At 35.9% G+C, this 20,912-nt stretch overlaps 2 protein-coding genes across 4 annotated transcripts in view; one reads left to right on the top strand and one right to left on the bottom strand.

Annotated features, from left to right (window-relative positions):
* Window positions 1-980: 980 nt before the first annotated feature.
* Window positions 981-16,942, top strand: LOC120470050 (uncharacterized). The gene is made up of 12 exons (XM_039659445.2): window positions 981-1,122; window positions 1,741-1,852; window positions 2,277-2,370; window positions 5,788-5,842; window positions 9,155-9,295; window positions 10,053-10,213; window positions 10,569-10,667; window positions 12,834-12,979; window positions 13,063-13,234; window positions 14,364-14,476; window positions 15,011-15,098; window positions 16,757-16,942. The coding sequence occupies exons 1-12, from the start codon at window positions 1,008-1,010 to the stop codon at window positions 16,808-16,810; spliced, it is 1,350 nt and encodes a 449-aa protein (XP_039515379.2). The 5' UTR covers window positions 981-1,007; the 3' UTR covers window positions 16,811-16,942.
* Window positions 16,943-19,712: 2,770 nt separating this feature from the next.
* Window positions 19,713-20,912, bottom strand: part of aifm3 (AIF family member 3) — a 30,181-nt gene continuing 28,981 nt past the window's right edge. For all 3 annotated transcript variants that reach the window (XM_039659441.2, XM_039659444.2, XM_039659442.2), the window contains exon 20: window positions 19,713-20,840. In XM_039659441.2, the coding sequence (XP_039515375.2) occupies window positions 20,798-20,840 (43 nt within the window). In that variant the 3' untranslated portion in view covers window positions 19,713-20,797. The remainder of the gene's footprint in view (window positions 20,841-20,912) is intronic.

Below are 20,912 nucleotides of genomic sequence, written 5' to 3'. Positions count from 1 at the left end.
CCCCCAAAATTAAAACGTCTTCGTGTACTCACCCAGATGTACATAATACATTTTCATAAATACATAATTATTATATCTATGGTATATGGTATATATATTAATTATATATCTATGATTTCAACCATTTATGAGTTCCTTTCTTCTTTTGAATACAAAATAAGATGTTTTAAAGAATGTTAGTAATAACCAGACGGCTGACGGCACCCATTGATTTACATAGTAGGCTTAGGCTATGTGACTACTATGGAAGTCAATGGGTAGGGTACCGTACCGTCAGCTGTCTGGTTATCAAAAAACAAATTTAAATCGTTTTTGTGTGTGTTCAACAGAAGAAAGGAAATCAGTTTGGAACAACATGGGGTTGAAATTATGACATTTTTAAAAAAATGTTTTGCTGTGAACTATCCCTTTAAAGAGACACAGCGCATTTCACATGCAAGGTGCTCCAGAGCTTGATCAGGTTCACAAGGTTAAACTCTGTCCTGAAGCTCCAAAGGTCCTCTTTCTACATTGCGCCTATTATCCCTCTCAAGGTATCCCTCATACCCCAACAACCATGCTTTACTGTGGTAATGGTAAATGTAATGATATGCTAAAGTGTTAAAGCGTTATTGTTGCCGATGAAAGTTGAAGAATTTCTTAAAGGGATAGTTCACCTAAAAATGAAAATTCTGTTATTTACATTTGTTCCAAATCCGGAATGAATTTATTTAATGTAGGCCTAGTATGGTATTTCGTTTCAATTCTTTTTTTTTTTAAATAAACACATACAAAAATAAATTAAACATGTATATTTTATTAACTAACTAACAAGTTAACTATTTTAAATACTAGTTAAAACTATTAAATATTTGTTTTTATATTAATACTTATTATATTTCGCAACTCAATTTTCTCCGTTAGAGGGCGCCAAAGCTTTACATTTCTGACGTCTTATGTGTGTGCTACACTGTTTTGGTTCCCCCGCGTTTGTTGCCGTGGAAAATCAGTCCTACCCACTTTCCAATATGTCAGGCTCTAAGAAGCCACGAGCTGTTGCAAATCCTCTGGAGTCAACCATTACAACACCGAGTGAAAGAATACTAAAAGAATGTCACTCTTTATATATCGACAACGAGAACGGTAAATAACGCGCACACATTCGTATGTAAACACATGTTGCGGTTTTGTCTTTGATAAGATCAAAAACTATATGAAACACTGTATCAGCTTGAAACTTCATCGTCCGAGACATGTAATGGTGTTAGTTATATTTATACTGTGCCATTCATTCATAAGACTGTATCTAAAAACTGTCAACTGCCAACCTAGACAGGTCTGAACTTAATATGATAACTGTTATTTAGGCAAAGCTCACCGGGTATTGAGACAGTCATGTTGACCAGTTGTCTCTGCTTGTCAGGGTACTGCAGATTATGGGTCAATAGTACAGTACAGTAATAGTACAGTACTTGCAAATCGGTGATTAGATTATACAAGATCTTCAAGTTCATCGAAACTGAAAGGTCTTTTACGGGCATATACCATACAGTATTCGATTTACAGTATACAGGTGCATGTTTGTATGCACATTAATCAAACACTCCCACATATGTGTGTGTTTGTATAGATAGATAGATGTAATTTAATTTAATACTATGAAAAGTATTATAGTATTACCCTCTTTGTATCTTTAAATTGTTGTTGAGAAGTAATCAAGTACTGATAACGAAGCCCTTTTTGTATGGATGTTTTTGACAGGATTGGTGAAAATGGCAGACAGTTTGGGAGTGAGACTGTTACCTCCTCGGAAAAAGATTATAGTTATGATCATGGGAAACCATTCTGCCGGAAAAAGCTCCTTCATTAATTGGTAATCAATCACACCTTTCACATATAAAACACCTTATATCCCAAAGTGATTATACAGACAGACACATATTTTTTTTTTTTATTATCACATTTTCTTTTCCCCTTTATTGTTGTTATGTCTCAACATTAAGACAGTGATTCTCTACCTTTTTGACTTCATTAAAAAAAAAAAAAAAAAAAAAAATATATATATATATATATATATAAATATATTAAAAGGATTATTAATAACGATAAGGATTTTAAAAATGCATTTTACTCTCAATTCTACCTGATAAAATATTTCAGAGCTCGGCTAGAAATTATAAAAATGTAGAACCACTGCATTAGGCCAAATAGTTTTTTTCTTTCTTTATAAATAACAAAAAAAAAAATACAAAAGAGGTTAAATAATATATGTAAATAGGGATAAATCTATCTTTCAGGTATGTGGAGGAGCACATACAGAAGACAGGTGTGGCCATAGAGACTCAAGGCTTTACGTTTATAACCAGTGGAAGAAAACGAGAGTCACTAACAGTAAGTACATCTACTTGCTCACCAGAAATGGAATTATTGCAAGAAAGCTGCTCAAGACGCACTGCACTCCTCCTTATATGTAGCAAGGAAATGGTTGTTTGCATTATTAGCGCACATATTTATCTGTTTAGTATAGTATAGTCACTTGACTTATTCTGCTATATAACAGCAGGGCAGAGTAATGCCAGTAATTATAAAAACACAAGACAAGAAAAAAAACTCTGATCTTTGGATTTGATCCACACTTGATTCCAGAAAACATTTTTCTCAGAATTCAAGTTTTTTATTTTTTTATTAATATTGTAAATGAGCTTTTATTTTTTTTAAAAATATTTTTAGTATTTGTGCTAACTTTAGTTTAATTATTAGTCAATTCGTTATTTTATTTTTTGACATTAAGGATTTTTATTTTAGTATATTTCTAAGGCAGCATTTTATTATTTTCTCTTAATTTAAGTTTTTCGACTGATGCTTATATTTTATTTTATTTCATCTTTATTTTTTATTACCAGAAATGTTCGAAATAGTTTTAGTTTTAGTTAACGATAATAAACCTTTGCATAGACCTCACCAAATCCAATATTCATGGACATTTATATGTATTTAATGTTGTCTGAAAGTTGCAGTTGGTATTAAGTTTGTGTGTAAATGAACGTTTTTGATCAATGTTTTCCACTTCTCATATTATTTTTCTATTGTGAAATTACAATTGTACTAATGAAATATTAAAAGTTATCACCAAAGATCCTTAAACCGTTACTCTTAAGATCATTTTCTTAAGATGCCTTCATGGGCAAAGGCTGCCTGCAATGTCATTGCCTGATAGCAGAGCAGCGATTCCAGATACAGCCTGAGGCGATTAATAATGACTCATGGGTCAAAGGTCGACACTGTTGTCATTAAGACCAGCTGCCAAAACCAAGCTCCAAAGAGATCAATCCAATGAAAACACATCAGCTGAACCTGTTTGAATGCATTTTTCGAAGCAGCTTTTCAAAAAACAACTTTAGTACTTACAAAGAGACATTATTTTTTAAAGAAATGTTTTTTTGCTTTCAGCCACCAATAATAGTGTCATAGGCTCAGTCAGATTGATTTGATACATTTTGATCAATTCCACAGAATTCAACAGGTTAACTCCTAAAATCAGAGCAAGAAAATCCTGCCCAATACTTTAGAGAAATAGATTCCCTCTCTAATTTAGCTCTATAAAGGCACAAGTTCAATAAACGTCATTGTGAGTAGATACAGACACCATCTCATTTTTAATTTTTTCAGCTGATTGAGGAGGAAATTGTTCAGAATGAATTCAAATATGGTCAAAAATGTCAAACAAAGCTGTGAGTACTTCACTTATAGCTGATTGTAGCATTATCAAAATAGCTCAAATGTTATCCCAAGCATAAGACTTGAGTTGAAATCTGTAAAGCTTTCTGTGGAAATCTGCCGGTGTGCATTCCTTTCGAACTTACAGAGACTGACGTGTGTGATGTGTGATGACGTCCGCGAAGGCTTGCATTTGTGTGCAGTGATATTCGCAGTTCAAACATCTCAGATGTACCAGTTAAATACTGTTCAGATTAAGAACATAAGCTAGACCTACAGAAATGAACAAGAACAAATAAGATCTCTTTATATCTCTTTTGCTTCTCCTCCTAGCGGTTAGCTGCTCAAGTAATCTTACATACACTACTATTTAAAAGTTTATAGGGTTAGTGTGTTTTTATACATTTACATTTATTCATTTAGCTGACGCTTTTATCCAAAAGTACTTACAATTGCTATATATGTCAGAGCAGAGGTCGCACACCTCTGGAGCAACTAAGGGTTAAGTGTCTTGCTCAGGGACACATTGGTGTCTCACAGTGGATTCGAACCCGGGTCTCTCACATCAAAGGCATGTGTCTTATCCACTGCGCCAGCTCCACCCCAATGTTTTATAAAACTTAATTCTTTATTCAGTTGTTTAAAACCTCAAACTCAAAAGTATGAGTTTTTTTCTGTTGAAAACAAAAGAAGATATTTAGAAGAATGCTGGTAACCAAACAGTTTCTGGTCCCCATTGACCTCCATAGTATTTTTTTTTTTTATACAATGGAAGTCAATGAGACCAGAAACTGTCTGGTTACCGATATTCTTCTAAATATCAGAAAATTGGCTGAATGGATTAGAAAAAGGTAAAACCCAACTGTTTAACTCTGGGGGAGTGGTAAAACGAGCCTATTTCCAAAAAAAGTGGAGTATCCCTTTAAGAAAAAAAAACCTTTTATGCTGAAAATTTACTCACCCCCATGTCATCCAAGATTTCCATGTCTTTCTTTCTTCAGTCGTAAATAAATTAAGGTTTTTGATGAAAACATTACAGGATTTTTCTCCATATAATGGACTTCAATGGGAACCAAATAGTCCAAATGAGAGTTTCAGTGCAGCTTCAAAGGGCTTTAAACGACACCAGACGATGAATAAGGGTCTTATCTTATTTCGTGAACCAAATGACTCGAAAAAAGATTGGTTTATTTTGATGAACGAGTTCGAACAGGAGAGTCACGAACGCGCATCACAAAACAGAGCAAGGCGACCATTTGAGCTTATAAAACACAAATGTTGAAGTTTTTTGTTTATTTTTTAGTGACCGATCGTTTCACTAGATAAGACCCTTATTCATCGTCTGGTGTCGTTTAAAGCCCTTTAAAGCTGCACTGAAACTCTCATTTGGACCTTGAACCGTTTGGTTCCCATTGAGATCCATTATATGGAGAAAAATCCTGTAATGTTTCATCAAAAACCTTAATTTCTTTTCGACTGAAGAAAGACGTGGATATCTTGGATGACATGGGGGTGAGTAAACTATCAGCAAAAGTTTTTTTTTTAAAAGTGAACTACTCCTTTAAATCTCCTCAGCCATGAAAGAGCAACCCATGAGCAATGCGATCTTCTTTTGGTGAATGCAGATTATGGATCCAGTGTTAACAAGGAAATGCTTAAGTGAGAGCAAGAGGGAAAATTGTACATGTGTGCGTGTGGTGAAAGCATACACAATATCACAGCTCAGTCAGTCACTTCTTCTGGAAGCAGAGGGGTTCTCTTAAAGACACAGCGTCTTTTTTCCCTTGCATATAGGGCTCTCTCTCTCTTTCCTTCTCCGTCTGTGAAGAAGACCTCGACGTGAGTAATGTAATCCCGCTGAAGGAGTGATATGAAAGCATTATCAGCTCTTTACATGAAGAACAGGAAGAGAGCTGCAGTGTGTCCGAGACCATCATCACCCAGCCTGCAGAGAGAGAGAGAGAGAGAGAGAGAGAGAGAGAGCAGGGAGCCTCCCTACAGTGGGCCTGGCTTCTGACTTCACACCACATACTCCTCTTTAAATGTGTCTTAGCTTTCCTTTCTCAACATGTTTGCTTCTCTTCCTCACAGGGAAATGCAACGCTACACCTCTACCCACATTTCAGACCTCTGCTGGAATTCAAAGGTAGGATATTATAATCTCAGATTGATATTTATTAACTCTTTCTGTCAAAAGATTCAGGTTTAATCGGCATTACAGAGATGTTATGATTCATATGATCTTTTGATTTCAATATTTCAGCACCTTTCAATGTGATTGCTGGTGATGCATGTTGCTCTGATTTACCTGTTCAGCATTTTGATTTACATTGCAATTTGTAGTCTTGCACACCTGTATTTTTCTTGTGATGTTCATATAAAACGAATCTAAATATTTCGTCCGCTCCATGCGTATCGAACGTGAATAAATAACAACATAGGTGTTGTTGATGATTGCCGCATGCTTGCACAATTTAAAAAATTGAGAATTTTGGTCATGCAAACTCTTCAAAAGCTATTTTCCTCATTTATTGCTTCTAAATTAGACCGAGGTTGATGAAAATGTGTAGTCGAGGCAGGAGAGTTCACAGCTATGACTAACACCTCACACTGACTCATGCGAGCGTATATGTACGGCCAGGGCTGTATCTGAAACATAGGAACACGTCTCATTCACATGCTCCTCGAGTTGATAAACTTCACGTTTGTCACTGTGTGTTTATGTAAGAGTTGGTTGGTGTAGGTGAGTGATCTTTGGGCGTGTCAGAGGGCATCACTGTCATGCAGTTCTCCTTCAGTGGGCAGTGTGTGGTTCACCTGGTGCAGAGAACCAGAATGAGTCATTCACATTGATAATAGTGCAGCACTGGTGGGATACAGAGGGAGAAATGTCTTCCCACATTACTGCTACACAGAACATACGATCAACAGCACAAATATGAAATGAAAATGGCGTATTGTACATATTGTATCACAAGCCTGATATTATGAGATGTTCTGCTTGTGAAACATGCATGCGTTCTTCCATTTTCATGTACAGTTCTTTTTTTTAATTGCACTTTATTTAAAGTAAAAAAATCAATTTTCTGGTTATTTTTTGTCTGTATGAAGTTTTAAGCCAAGTTTGCGCTTGAGAACCTCCATTGCTTGCCTTCAAACGTGTAAAACGTCTGTGTTGGTTGTTAGGGTGTGGGTTTGTGTAGGAAAGATTAATGAGATTTGCGATTGGTGCATTGTTTGGGTGTGGTTTCGTGTGGTTCTCAATAAGTTTGATACTATCATTATGACTCGGGTCTCTCCGCAGTGTGGCTGCTTTGCAGTTTGGAGATGATGCTGCACTTTCTTGACCTTTGACATTTCCCCAGTGGACTAGCTCCCTCAGTATCTCCTTGCACCTTTCAGAAGCAGTGTCAGCAAAGTGAGACGGATACCTCTTCACCTTAAAAAAGACTCAAAGATGGTTATTGAGCTTATCACATGCACATGACTAAATCTGATTTTTATAACGTAGTGCCTGTGGAATGAAAGTTTGGGGTCAGCTAGATTCATTTTTTTTAAGAAATGAATGGGTTTATTCAGCAAAGATGCATTCAATTGATCAAAAGTGACAGTAGGACACTTATGAAGAATCCTGGAAAAATAAATGTAGCCTTGGTGAGCATTTCGGTATGAATTCAAGTATTTATTTCTCATTAAAAGCTTAATGATCTAAAAATACCCACATTAATTTTATAGCTAATACTGTTTTTGTATGTAAGTAATGGTCTTGTTTGTGTCTATTAAAGGGATTGTTCACTTTGAAATTAATTTTTGATATGTTTTAGCTTACCTCATGGGCATCCAAGATGTAGGTGTCTTTGTTTCCACAGTTTCAATTTTGATATTTTTAGGTCAAACCGTTCTTGTCTGTCAGTCATATAATGGAGGTCTATGGTCACCACCTCAAAGAGCATGCAGAGAGAAGTCCAAATTAAACATGATTTAAAATTGCAATGGAAGACGATTTTGATATATCAACAGACAACGTTGATTTTTTTTTTTTCGCAACCGCGCAAGAGATCACTTCCGGCACTTGCGCAGACCAAAGCACCCGTGCCCTCAGATCACTTGGACGTGCCTGTGGTTACACGAGATAAAAACAATATAAATACTGTTCGTTTTCTCACACAAACCGCTTGTTTCGTTTCTTAGGCCATCAAGGTGTACTTACATTTACGAGTCATTAAATCATGTTTAATTTGGACTTCTCTGTGAGGTGGTGACCATAGACCTCCATTATATGACTGACAGACAAGAACGGTTTGACCTAAAAATATCAAAATTGAAAATACTGTTGAAACAAAGACACTTACATCTTGGATGCCCTTGTGGTAAGCTAAAACATACCAAAAATTAATTTCAAAGTGAACTATCCCTTTAATTTATATTTCTCTTCAGCCTGAAAATACATTTAAAATACATTTTAAAATAGATATAAAATAGAAAAGTTATTTTTCGTGATCCGAAGAGACTTCTTTCTAAAAATTTTGCTGACCTCATACTTTTGAACGGTAGTGTGTATGGTGGTGGAAGAGAAATCATACACTTTATCATCTACGTCCATTTTATATCTTTGTAGTCTTTCTGTCTGGAAACATTTGTGTATTTTAGAAAGTTTAAAAGAAACATTGACTCTCTGTGATCTACCGTTTTACCAGAGACTTCCTGCAGATCTCACTGTGTTTTCTGTAAGAGAGAGCAGTGGAGAGTGAGAGAGATGGACAGACCGATTTGAGGGTGTGTTGGTGCACCTTTGGTGAATGTAGATGAGACGGAACAAATCGGGTTTGTGTGAGATCCTGCACGCCTGCGGCCACTATAAAGAGCTTCAGTGTGAACCGCAGATGTGTTGTGAAGTGCATAATGAGACATGATGTGTAGTTTCTATGCAGGTTAATCAGGTGTGATGTTACTTTGTCTAAACAATCATGGTTTTCACCTGCATGATGATTCAAAAACTGAATATTTTTGAGTAAAAACCACCCCAAAAACCTTAGATATTGCGTAGAACGTGCTAGAATCATTCAGAACATGTAAGCATCCATTGTGGCAATGACTTTTGCACCGGTTGCAATCTTTAGATAATGTGAACATTGTTGTTTTATCTTACTGTACATGCTTTTGAAGTATTGGCGTTGCTTCACAGTCGTTCTTCACTGGCTAGCTTTATGTGTGTGTACCTTAAAGCTGCCAGTTGAAGAGCTGTTGTGTGTAACCATGACAACAGACCACCGGAGGGGGCGTGGTCAGGAAAGTGGGACGAATCAGATTTGAAGGGCAATGAGCCAATAAGAATTCATCGCCTCCAAGTTTTATCTATTTATTTTAGTTTTGAAACAACTGTGCAGATTTAAAATGAATCCATAAAGGTTTCTAATTCCAGCGCAGCTTTATCAATGCCTGCAGTTGTATATTGTAGGTGTCACGGATTACCTGAGCGCTGAGATTTCCACCTCCAAGCAGAAGAAATTCAGCCTGGTGACGTTTGTGGACACTCCAGGGTTGGTGGATGGAGATATGGTGTACCCGTTTGATGTCAACAATGCCATCACCTCTTTTGGTAAGGCTGTGTCTCATCATTTTGGACTATTTTATCTTTACAAGGAATTTTCTCGGCGGTTTCACTCTTTTAATGAGCCGAGCCATTTTTTCTGTTAAGAGGAACTTACACAATGCACTATTGAGTTGATTATATTAACTAAAACTATTAAAAATATTTTTTGTTAATTAAAATAAAGCTGAATTAACATATTAGATGGGAAAATCTAAACTTAAAAAGGGTACATGCAAATTCAGACTGAAATAAATTAAGTTGAGGACTAAAAAGTCAATATTTTATAATAATAGGACATAAATGATTATAAATTAACACTAGTGTTTGACAAAAAAACAGTGGATATACACATTGGACAATTGACCAATCAGAATCAAGTGTACAAGAGCATAGTTAAGATGATTTAGGTCAGGAGCATTTAAAGTGTACAGTCTTTCTCGTACAAGACAATGGACCAATAAATATTGATGTAGCAAATTGGAATCCTGCTTCCAGGCTTGTGGCTTAAATTAAAGCTTATTGGATTTTTTTTTTTTTTTTTTTTAAAAAGGACAAGCCCTTCGATATCCCAACCCAACATCCTGTTTCAGAAGGGAATGTCAATGTAGGAAGGCAAATTTTAAGATTGAGTATCTTATTAAGCTGATGAGACAATATATCAGTGCCATTTTGTTTGCTAATGCATTTGAGTGTGTTTTTATACCCTAATTTAAATCACACAACTGTTACTTTAATATAATTTCACATATCTGTGTGTATCCAGGAGAGCAGGCAGACCTCATCTTCGTGTTTTTCGACCCGATGGGACAGGCGTTGTGCAAGCGTACACTGAACATCGTTGAGAAGCTGAGTGAGAAGTGTGGAGACAAACTGCGCTTTTACCTGAGCAAAGCTGACGAGGTTGGACGAGAAACGGACAGACAGGTGTGTGTGTGTGTGTGTGTGTGTGTGTGCCTTCACTGCCCTTAAAGTCAATATGAACATTCAAATCTGTTTTACTTCAGGAATCTGATATGTGTTAGTCTGCATTGCAATAAAATGTAGAATGGGATTTGATTTTACAGGAAGATGTATTAATGAAGTAAATAAGGTGATTTCAAATTTCGTGTTGACTTTAATGTGTGGTCATCTTGCCATAATCATTTTTTTCTCAGATAGAAAGAAATGAGACAGTTTTGTTATTACAAAAGTAGTCTTCCGGGAGTTTCTATTCAACATGAACTCATCTTAAGGTCAAATGTCAGTTTTACTGTACATGGTGTTGTTTATATTCCCACAGCGAGTGATGATGCAGATTGTCCAAGAGCTGTGCAGGAGACCTGGACTCAACAAATGTGGCTTTGAAATGCCCACGATATACATCCCCAACCCTCAAAAAGTAAGAAATGATGGTTAAATGTCTATGGTTTCCCTCCTAGGACTGGAATCTGACATGAGTAATGGAAGCCTGCCCATGATGCATTGCTGTGTCAGAGGAAATGGATTTATGTCTCGCTGCATCATTAACATTAATGAGTTCTGTCTGTCAACAGACACTTTTCTTAAAGGCCCAGCTTAAAGCTACAAAGATCAAATGGGCTGATTCTATTAAGATTTCTTACTAAGTGATCTTACTAATATTTCAGGCAGCCTGTAATAAACTACCGTTCTAAAGTTTGGGCTCCCATTAATATTTATATTCAGCAAGAATGCATTAATTTGACAGTAAAGTATTTTTCTTTTCATGCAAAAGAATGATCAATTGTCTACAAAAATATGAAGCACCACAACTGTTTTCAACATTGATAATAATTAGAAATGTTTCTTGAGCAGGAAATCGGCATATTAAAATGATTTCTGAAGGATCATGTGACATTGAAGACTGGAGTAATGATGCTGAAAATTCATGGAGTAAATTTCATTTTAAAATATATTCAAATAGAAAAGTATTTCTGTTATTATAGTCATTTTGATCACAGTATTACTGTTATTACTGTCATTTCGATGAGATAAATGCAGCCTTGGTGAGCAGAAGAGACTATTCCAAAAACATTAAAGGGGTGATGAACTGAGAAATCAAATTTTCCTTGAGCTTTTGACATCTAAGAGGTCATCATATTATAAGAATATCCTCTAAGTTTCAGAACTGAAAACGTCCTTGTTAGTCCAATAAAAGCTTTTATTGACACCAGCCACAGCAAACGACTCGTTTTCAAAGTGGGGAACTATGACGTTAAAGAGGATAAAACACCACCCCCACAGAAGAAGATCAACGCCTACTTCAACACGGCCGGTTTAGCCCCGCCCACCGATTCGCGCATTATACGCATAGCTAAATTACATAGATTCCTACCTCGTGGTGACAAACCGGATCGAGCTACCGAGCAATAAACATACCGTTTACAAAATATTGTGCTGCACCTGGTTGTGGAAGAAGACAGTCGCTGCATCGACGAGTGAGTTAAAACTCATTATAATATGCAAAACTGTTCTCCACTCACAGCAGTGGGCGTTTACTTCCAAGTCTTCAGTGCGAGACGCCCATAAAAACCGAGCGTTTTTTTGAGGCTATTTTTTCTAGGCTCAAACAAGGGTAGAAAATCGCCTATTACTTATTCATTTTGATGTTTTTGAATGTGAAAACCAAGCGAACATCGTAAGTCGACCTCAGACAACGATATAATAAAAAGTAAAAAGCCAGTTCATGACCCCTTAAAAAAAATCCCCAAATGACCCCTTAAAGAAAAATCCCAAAATGACCCCTTAAAAAAAAATCCCCAAATGACCCCTAAACTTTTTAAATGGTAGTGCATATTTGGTCTGCGATATCAGTCAGTTTGCCTAGGATATATAAAAAATGACGAAATTGGTGGAATTAGGCCACGTTTACACAAAGCCGGGTATTTAGCAAAACGAATATTTTCCCCCTCTCCGTTTTCAAAAATAACATCGTTAACACACCCGCATAAATACGCCGTCGAGTGCCATCATAACTATGCCAAACCTATTGGCGGCAGTGTAGGGGTTAAGGATAAAGCCATTCAAGCCAATCAGAATCCTTAGAAACGACAAGAGAGAACCTAAAACGCCGTTTCTCCCAGTTCACACGACAACACATAACCGCCGTTTTCAGAAATCTCCACTTTGGCCGGAGTTTTTAGAAGTAATCGTTTTCAGTGATTAAAAACGGCGTTTTCGTGTAAATAAGAGGGCAAAACGCAGAGAAATATCTGTGTTTTCCCATCGTCTAAACGGGGCCTTACTGTAATCACAAAAATGAGCTGTTCATATCCTCAAAATGATTAGTTTCTATATCGATACTCATGACGGCAAAATGCATCCACATGCGGCTTTGTTGGTAATGACAGCAAACTACTTCATCCCTCCATTAATTCAGCTCTGGCAAAATGTTGGTCGTTACATTGCTTGGCAACTGATAAATAGCTATATTACTATATCGAACTTCTATAACACCCCTCCGCTCAGCACATGACACTACTAGTATAGATTGGTGATATATAGTGAATATAAAATGATTTCAATTGATTTTGGTTTGTGTGTGCAGCCCAGCAGATGCATCAACCAGATTGATGAGGTGTGTGAGACCATTGAGAAGAGCATAAACCAGGCAGTGCAGAAAACACTTGACCAGCTGGAGAAAGACTGTAACCTGGTCATCTCTACCATCAACCATACACTGGAGCAGGACCGGTACACATCCATCCATCCATCCATCCATCATATCATCTGTTCTATATCCTGACTCATATATATTTGATTTGTCTTTCCCTCAGGGTGAATGCGAGCTGTAATAGAAGCAACCGTTTTAATTCATTCCTGTGCGCAGTTCTGGGGATCTTCCTTCCGTCGATCTTCATCCTCAGCTTCATCATCAGCACTTTTGCTCCAGAGGAACTGGACACTCTTGTAGGAGAGGGATTGGCTAAAATGCTCTACTTTTCCACAGTACGAACTCGTTTTTTCTGACATTTTTTTAAAGGGATAGTACACCAAAAAATGAAAATGCTCTCATTTACTCAGCCTCATGCCATCCCTGATGTATATGAGATTCTTTCTTCTGATAAACCAAGATTTTAAGAAAATAATAGTCCGTATAATGCAAATGGCACTCGTTTGACACTCGAGAAACCACACACAGCGAGCGTGACGATAATCCATGCAACCCCATTGGACGAATTAATCGCTGTGTCCGAAATCTCCACTCAAACCCCTACTCCCTACCCCCTATATATGGGGTAGGGAGTAGAGCACTATATAGTGAGCTCACCAGCATAATAGAAACACCACTTCGGACACTACTCGATCGTGTCTCGGCGCCGTTGATTACATCACCTGTCAGCTGGTGCCAAGCCGGCTCTGGCTAAATTTTTAAAATAAATAGATGACATTATATTGAGCTTATTTCTCCAAAATTTCAAAACTAAAAGTCATTTCTGGCCGTTTCTGTTATAATGCGCTACTCCACACATGATTATAACTTATTTTTACGATCCGCGCAATGCATGATGGTATGTAGGGCTTAGGTTAGTGACCATCGGTTGTACACTACTTTTGAAAATGCATTCTGGGATACATTGAGTGGACTATGTAGGGTATAATTATCATCACTATACATTCGGACAGCACTACAAACTGGCAAGCTCACTATATAGTCCACTATATAGTGAGTAATGGGTGATTTCGGACACAGCAAATGTCTTCTGAAGCAAAACGATTGATGTGTGTAAGAAAAACACTAATTTTATTAATTCTTCCCCTGCCATTGACAGAATTTTCTGTCATTTATGAGACAATGCTTTGACTGATTTTTTCCGTCATCCCTTGTTTTCACTGTTACGCGGTAGGGGTGCTTTAAATGATTCGATGATGTTGTTTTCTTACATAAACCTAACGTTTCGCTTCAGAAGACATTGATTCATTAAACCTGCACCCACAGATTGATTATTTTCCTAAACATCTTGACTCCTGAAAACAGTCGTGAGTGAGTATTTGATCAGAGAATTTTCATTTTTGGTTAAATCTATCCCTTTAGGATTTATTTTTATTCTGTGTGTGTGTGCTTGTGTTTTAATAGGGAATAGTGGTGTATCTGTGGGAATGGATTCCTGAAGACTGGCAGATATGGTTTGGGATTACCTTTGGCGCTCTGTGCTACTTCATGTTCTTTCTGGCCAAGTATTTTGCACGGTGAGTCACTAGGGGGCACCATAACTCTGATATCATTTATATTGATTTATTTAGCACTTTATCCGTTGGCTATTTTGGAATATCACGCTAACATTACTGTTTAGTCAACAGTGCAACAGTATGCAATTTTTTCTGTAGATATAGAAAAGCCAGATACCTTATTATACAACAGAGCTTACAGGATGCAAAGAGTATATCCCACAATGCAATGCATTCAACTTGACTTTCTTTCTGGTGCAACAAATCCATCCTTTTCTCCACTTTCAAAATGCAAAAATATACTATTGGTTGAAAAATGCAAAATGACCAACTTTGTTTTCAAGATGACAACACTTGTCAGCTACTTGCAAATTATAGGTGTAATTGTGAACAATTAATGTTTCATTTCAAACTTTTTTTGAAATAATGTTTAGTCAAAACTGGATGTTTTGGTGAAAATGACAGACTTCTCTCTGGTGGCGTATGCAGGACTTCTGAATCTTGTTTTTGTTATGGTCACTTGATGAGTTTAATGAATGCTCTGGTCTCCTTCAGTCAGGGAAACAAGACGCTTACTAAGAAAGAGAAGAAGAAACTGGCGGAGTTCAGTGATTACATACAGGATGTCCTCAAATCCAAGAAGGTACGACACGCTTTGCTATCGATGTTTCGCTGTTCAACAAATCAACTTAATCCAACCTAAAGTGGTTTGTTGATCTACCAGTAGGGTTAGGTGATGCGTTCAATGTTCACCACTGTGAATATCAATAATACACTATTTATATAGCCATACAGTAGTCTCATAATCCTTCCTTGTGTTGATAATTACCATACTGTTCAAAAGTTTGAGATCAGTAAGATTTGTTTTTTGAAAGAAATAATTTTTTTTCTATTTTAAATCAAATCTGTTCTTTTGAACTTTCTGTTCATCAAAAATCCTGGAAAATATTATTGATAATAATAAGAAATATTTATCGGGCATCAAATCAGCATGTTAGCATATGATTTTTGAGGAATCATGTGACATTTTAAAATATATTCAAATAGAACAGTTATTTTAATTTGAAATAGTGTTTCATTTAATTTTTACTGTATTTCGAACTCCTAAGTGCAGCCTTGGTGAACATAAGAGACTTCTTTAAACGTAATCATCAAATCTTACCAACCTCAAACTTTTCAATACGAGTGTAGAGTGTGTTTTAATTAATAGTGTCTCTAATTTGAACTTCGGTAGCAAAACTAACATGGAAGTGATTCTTTTTTTTTATATATATATATATAAATTCCACACTCTTTTTCATTTGCATTTTAATGTATTAAAGAGTAAATATAGTTTTTTTTATATACTATACTATACTGTATGATTAAATACTATTTAGAGAAAAACTTTGAGCAAAACATGCCTTGATTTGTTTTTTAACCTTCAAATGGTCTTCGTTTCCTGTTTACACTTCTGGCCTTCGAAAACAATTGATTGATTAATTGTACAAAAAAATATACATTTTTAATCATACAAATAATATATAATTTTCTCATCTATTCATTAATGCTTTGTTTTTGGAGATATAAAGTACTTTTGTATCCATATACCACACAATACCTCAACTACACCATTAGCTTGCATATGAAGCATTATTTTTTATGATACATTGCATTTATGCTCTAGTACTAGGCCTTCATTTCTGTGTAAAAATTTTCAGATTTATGCCAGATTTTATTTTTTATTTTTTTGACACATGAAGAAATTATAATTAGTTTTTTTCACATTTCCCGTTCATTTCCATTTGGGGTCATATTGATCCCGAAGACCAGAAGTGTAAACATTTTGTTTTACATACCTTCAATATGTGTATAGACAAATAATGTATGAAAAGTCACAAAATCTTATTCCACTGAGATGAAGGGAATTAAGTTATTTTTTTTATTAAGTAAAAATCGATTGGGGTCGTATAGACCCCATGACCCGATTGAGGGCTACGTTGATTTTGATTCTATTTGACTTTTTGCTTTAAAATATGCCTATAAAAAAAAAAAATCTAATGGTTTTAAAAAGTTTAATATACAAATGTTGACATATACATTAAATATTATAACATTTGTTACAATTACCAGCTGACAAGTGTCTAAAACCCCTCTGAAACTACCAGTCCAGACCAGCCAACCACTAATGGAGTCTGGTTTTTCAGCAAAGATGTGACATTATCAAAAAAACAGCTTCCATTTGAAATGAAACCCTTTAGAAGGATTGCAGATGATGTTTATCTTCATCTAATCTTGTAATATTTGTCATCTTTGTCTTAGCGGAAACTGTACGAGGAGTATCTTCGCCAGTGTGCTGCAGAATATGATTTCTGAAGGAAGCCGGAATGACGGCTGTTGGTCACATCAGCCGTCAGAATAATTCATATAAAGCACATCCATGTGTGTGTGTGTGTGTGTTAAAATACTGATGTAGTTTCATTGTTCTTTGTAGAGTGGTCAAAAAGTACCGGGATTGTGTTTACGGGCTCATCGGATATGTCTGTGATTGGCTACAATGAAAGCTCAAGTAGGCGTCTGTATCTGTGTAAGCATTGATGTGTATTTACAACATGTTTTTGAAGCGCTGATCATTGTAGCCAATCACAGACAAATCCGATGAGCACGTGAGTACTGTGGCCAATCAGAGGCATTTATGATTCCGCTCAAAGCGTCACATTTTTTAAAATTTTTACTCTAGTTACATGAGTGATAAAAACAAATAGGTGCCTTTTCGTTAAATGTGAATAGTGTTGATCAAAATGTGATATACAAACATGACCTCAGTATTCTCATACACCAGCTAGTTTTTCTATTTGAAGCAATTTTCTAAACAGACCTAGAACTGTTTATTATCAGCATATGATGACTCCATAAACGCTGATTATCATGAGAAATTAGCCTGGTTTCTGCTGCCTTCTTATGATCTCCAGGTGCACTGTGGGAGAAACCAAAGGTACGCTTAAAGGAGTAGTTCACTTTTAACAAAACTTTTGCTGATAATTTACTCACCCCCATGTCATCCAAGATGTCATTCTTTCTTTAGTTGAAAAGATAATAAGGTTTTTGATGAAAACATTCCAGGGTTTTTCTCCATATAATGGACTTCAATGGGAACCAAACGGTTCAAGGTCCAAATGAGAGTTTCAGTGTAGCTTCAAAGGGCTTTAAACGACACCAGACGATGAATAAGGGTCTTATCTAGCGAAACGATCGGTCATTTAAAAAAAAAAAAAAAGTTTACGTTTTTTAAGCAAAAATGCTTTTCACTGAAACTGTCTTTTGGACCTTGAACCGTTTGGTTCCCACTGAAGTCCATTATATGGAGAAAAATGCTGGAATGTTTTCATCAAAAACCTTAATATGGATATCTGGGATGATATGGGGGTGAGTAAATTATCAGCAAAAGTTTTTTTAAAAGTGAACTACTCCTTTAACCACCGAATTCAACCTTATAATCTCTCTTCTCAGTGTTTATAGTGACATTTCTACTTTTGATATGGTGTAACAGAAGAATTTCTTCCAGCAGCCACAGAAGAAGCGCTCTTCCTGTCATATACAGTATGTATGTGAATGTACTGTTGCATGTTCATGTTTGTCTGTGTATTTTATGTGGTTTATATGTGATTTTGTTACGTTGTTTTGTAGTAGTTATCAGGGATTTGAGGTGATGCTGCCAACAAATGTTAAAATTGTAGCTATTTTTAGGGCATTGTTTTATGAATACTATGAACTTGCATCAGTCAAACCAATATTGGACGAGCTGGTTTTGAAGATGAAGACCGTCCATATATACAGTACTGGGTGTAATCACAAACTGATATATTTCTTTATTTTATTTTGTTTGGTTTTTCAGCTTTTTAAATGTAAATTTAAGAAAATGTCAATTTAAAGGGACAGTTCACCCCCAAATGAAAATTCTGTCATCATTTACTCACCATCAAGTTGTTCCAAACCTGTAGGAATTTCTTTCTTCTGTTGAACTCAAAATATATTTTGAAGAACATGGGTATCCAAACATTGACTTCCATAGTATGGAAAAAGTCAATGGGGACCATAAACTGAAAGAAACTCAGGTTTGGAACTTGAGGGTGAGTAAATTATGACAACATTTTCATTTTTGGGTAAACTATCCCTTTAAAAAAACCATAGCACTTCCATGACTTTTAAAATAAAATGCCTTTACCTCAATATTGCAAAAACGCCTTTCTTAGGGCTGCAATAATACTCAAATTTCTTAATTTTTTCACAGTGCTTTTACAAATGGATGTAATTTTGAATTCAACATTTTTTTTGTCTTCTTTAAATTGAGTATTGTGCTGTCTTATACGATAATAAATAGCTTGCTTGTGTAAGTATATTTGAAAGAACAAAACGCAAAATAAAATGTTATAGCAACAAATTTATTCATCATTTTGTATTCCACCAGAACCTGTCCCATATGACTGAAACCTCCGATCCCTGAGTTAGTACCAAAGAAAAGCTATAGGAGGTCAGAGCTACAAGAAAAGCATTCGTTATTATCGCGCACGATCTAAAAATACAATCAACAATCAATCAGTCTGTCATCAATAAATCATTTTACGATTAGTCAAAAAATACAGGCCTCGACTCTTATAATACGAGCATTTCTATAGATAAAGTTATAGATTTAAATATTTGTCGTCTTGTGCAATTAACTATCAGGGCAACCACCGTTCCCATGAGCAAGAGGTATATTGTCATCGTTAAAGGTCAGCGAGTGTTTCAGGCCATGCTTCAGTCAGAACATTCAAAATGACTGCATCGCTGTATTTCCATGGAGATTTTCCATTGAATAAAAGATGATGAACTCTGTCAATAACATGTCCAGGTCAAAGCTCACCGCTAAATCAGATTATATTTGGAAATCATAAAATTACATTTCGCATAAAAAAAATGACTGAAAATGTTATAAAAAGTAATAAATGTAACATTTCAGTAATGAGAATGTGTGTGTGTGAAGGGGGTATGCTGAATTCTCATGAAAAAAAGATATATAAATTCTCATTACTGAAATAATGAAAAATGCAGTGTGTAAACCAGTATGTTTTATTTATTAATTATATATATATATATATATATATATATATGAAAATATGAAAGAAAAGTTTATTTTTAAAACCAGTATATATATTTTTTTTGCATTGTGACATTTTCATATACATACACACACACATGTCATATATATATATATATGTATATATCTGAAAATGTCACAATGCAAAAAAAAAAATATATACTGGTCTTAAAAATAAACTTTTCTTTTAAGCTTTAAGATTATGGTTGCGTGATATTCGCCCAATTACCATGTAAATTGTGATATATGGTATCATATATTTCGGTTACACTTTATTTTGATAGTCACTTTAGACGTTCTACTAATTAGAAGTAACTTATATATAAATATATTATAGTAGACCGTTATGGTTCGGTTCGGTTTAGGAGAATAAATTTACTTGTAGTCGCCAAGTTACTTGTAGTCAGTTGAATGTCTGTTGGGGGACCAACAAAATAAAGTGTTAGCAGATATTAAGCTGACAGTCTACTAATACTATAATGACATGTAGTTGAAAAGGTACTTATAGTTAGTTGAATGTCTAAAGTGGACTATTGAAATAAAGTGTTACCTATATTTCATTTATATTCGTAGACATTGAGATATGGACCTTGTTACTTTCCCTGAATAATAATCCCACGTTAAAATCCTTTGGGAAATTCTTAATGAAAACGAATGCCCTGTGCATATGAATGATCATGCATCTGCTCTCTCTACATCTACAAACTGCCGCAAGCAAAGCTGCATGGGGCTGCATATTTCGATGAGAGCCAAACATCCCGTAGCCAGGCTAATCAGTAGCAGAGGTTCGGTACGAAAAGTGCAGTCTTATTTTTTTGAATGTTTCTTCTGGTAACAGCTATATACAAAGTCGCACGTACAAAATAAAATATGATAATTCCCCTTAACGGCTCTCCAGTGTACAGGCAGATGCTTCATGCAAAAGCAGATAGGCCAGAGTCGACCAATCCGCGAATCAAAGAGAGAGAGAGAGAGAGAGCTGTCCTGTCTAGTACAGAGGGTAAAAACCAGGTATGGCTCATTTGTTAGCGCTGTGAATGAATCCAGGCCTGGAGAGGTTCCACCTCACGGGGACGACGTCCTCGACACGGCCCAGGTGCTCGCTTTAGGACAGCATACGTCTCCCATGTAGTGTCCCACTTAACCAACTGCAGCTGCAGCACTAAGACTACGTCTGGTACAGGAGAACGTCCGAGTTTGGCAAGGAAAACATAATGTGCACGTTCTCACTGTGAGCCTTTGTCTATCAGCCATGACATGTCTCCTGTCCTGCAGGGAAAATAATACAATGCAAAATTTTAAATACTGTCTTTTATAGGTGTATAGAATGATAAAATGCAA

The sequence above is a fragment of the Pimephales promelas genome, chromosome 4 (assembly GCF_988280905.1).
Source record: "Pimephales promelas chromosome 4, fPimPro1.hap1.1, whole genome shotgun sequence".
Taxonomy (NCBI): Eukaryota; Metazoa; Chordata; class Actinopteri; order Cypriniformes; family Leuciscidae; genus Pimephales; species Pimephales promelas.
This window is presented reverse-complemented; position numbering and strand designations above follow the sequence as displayed.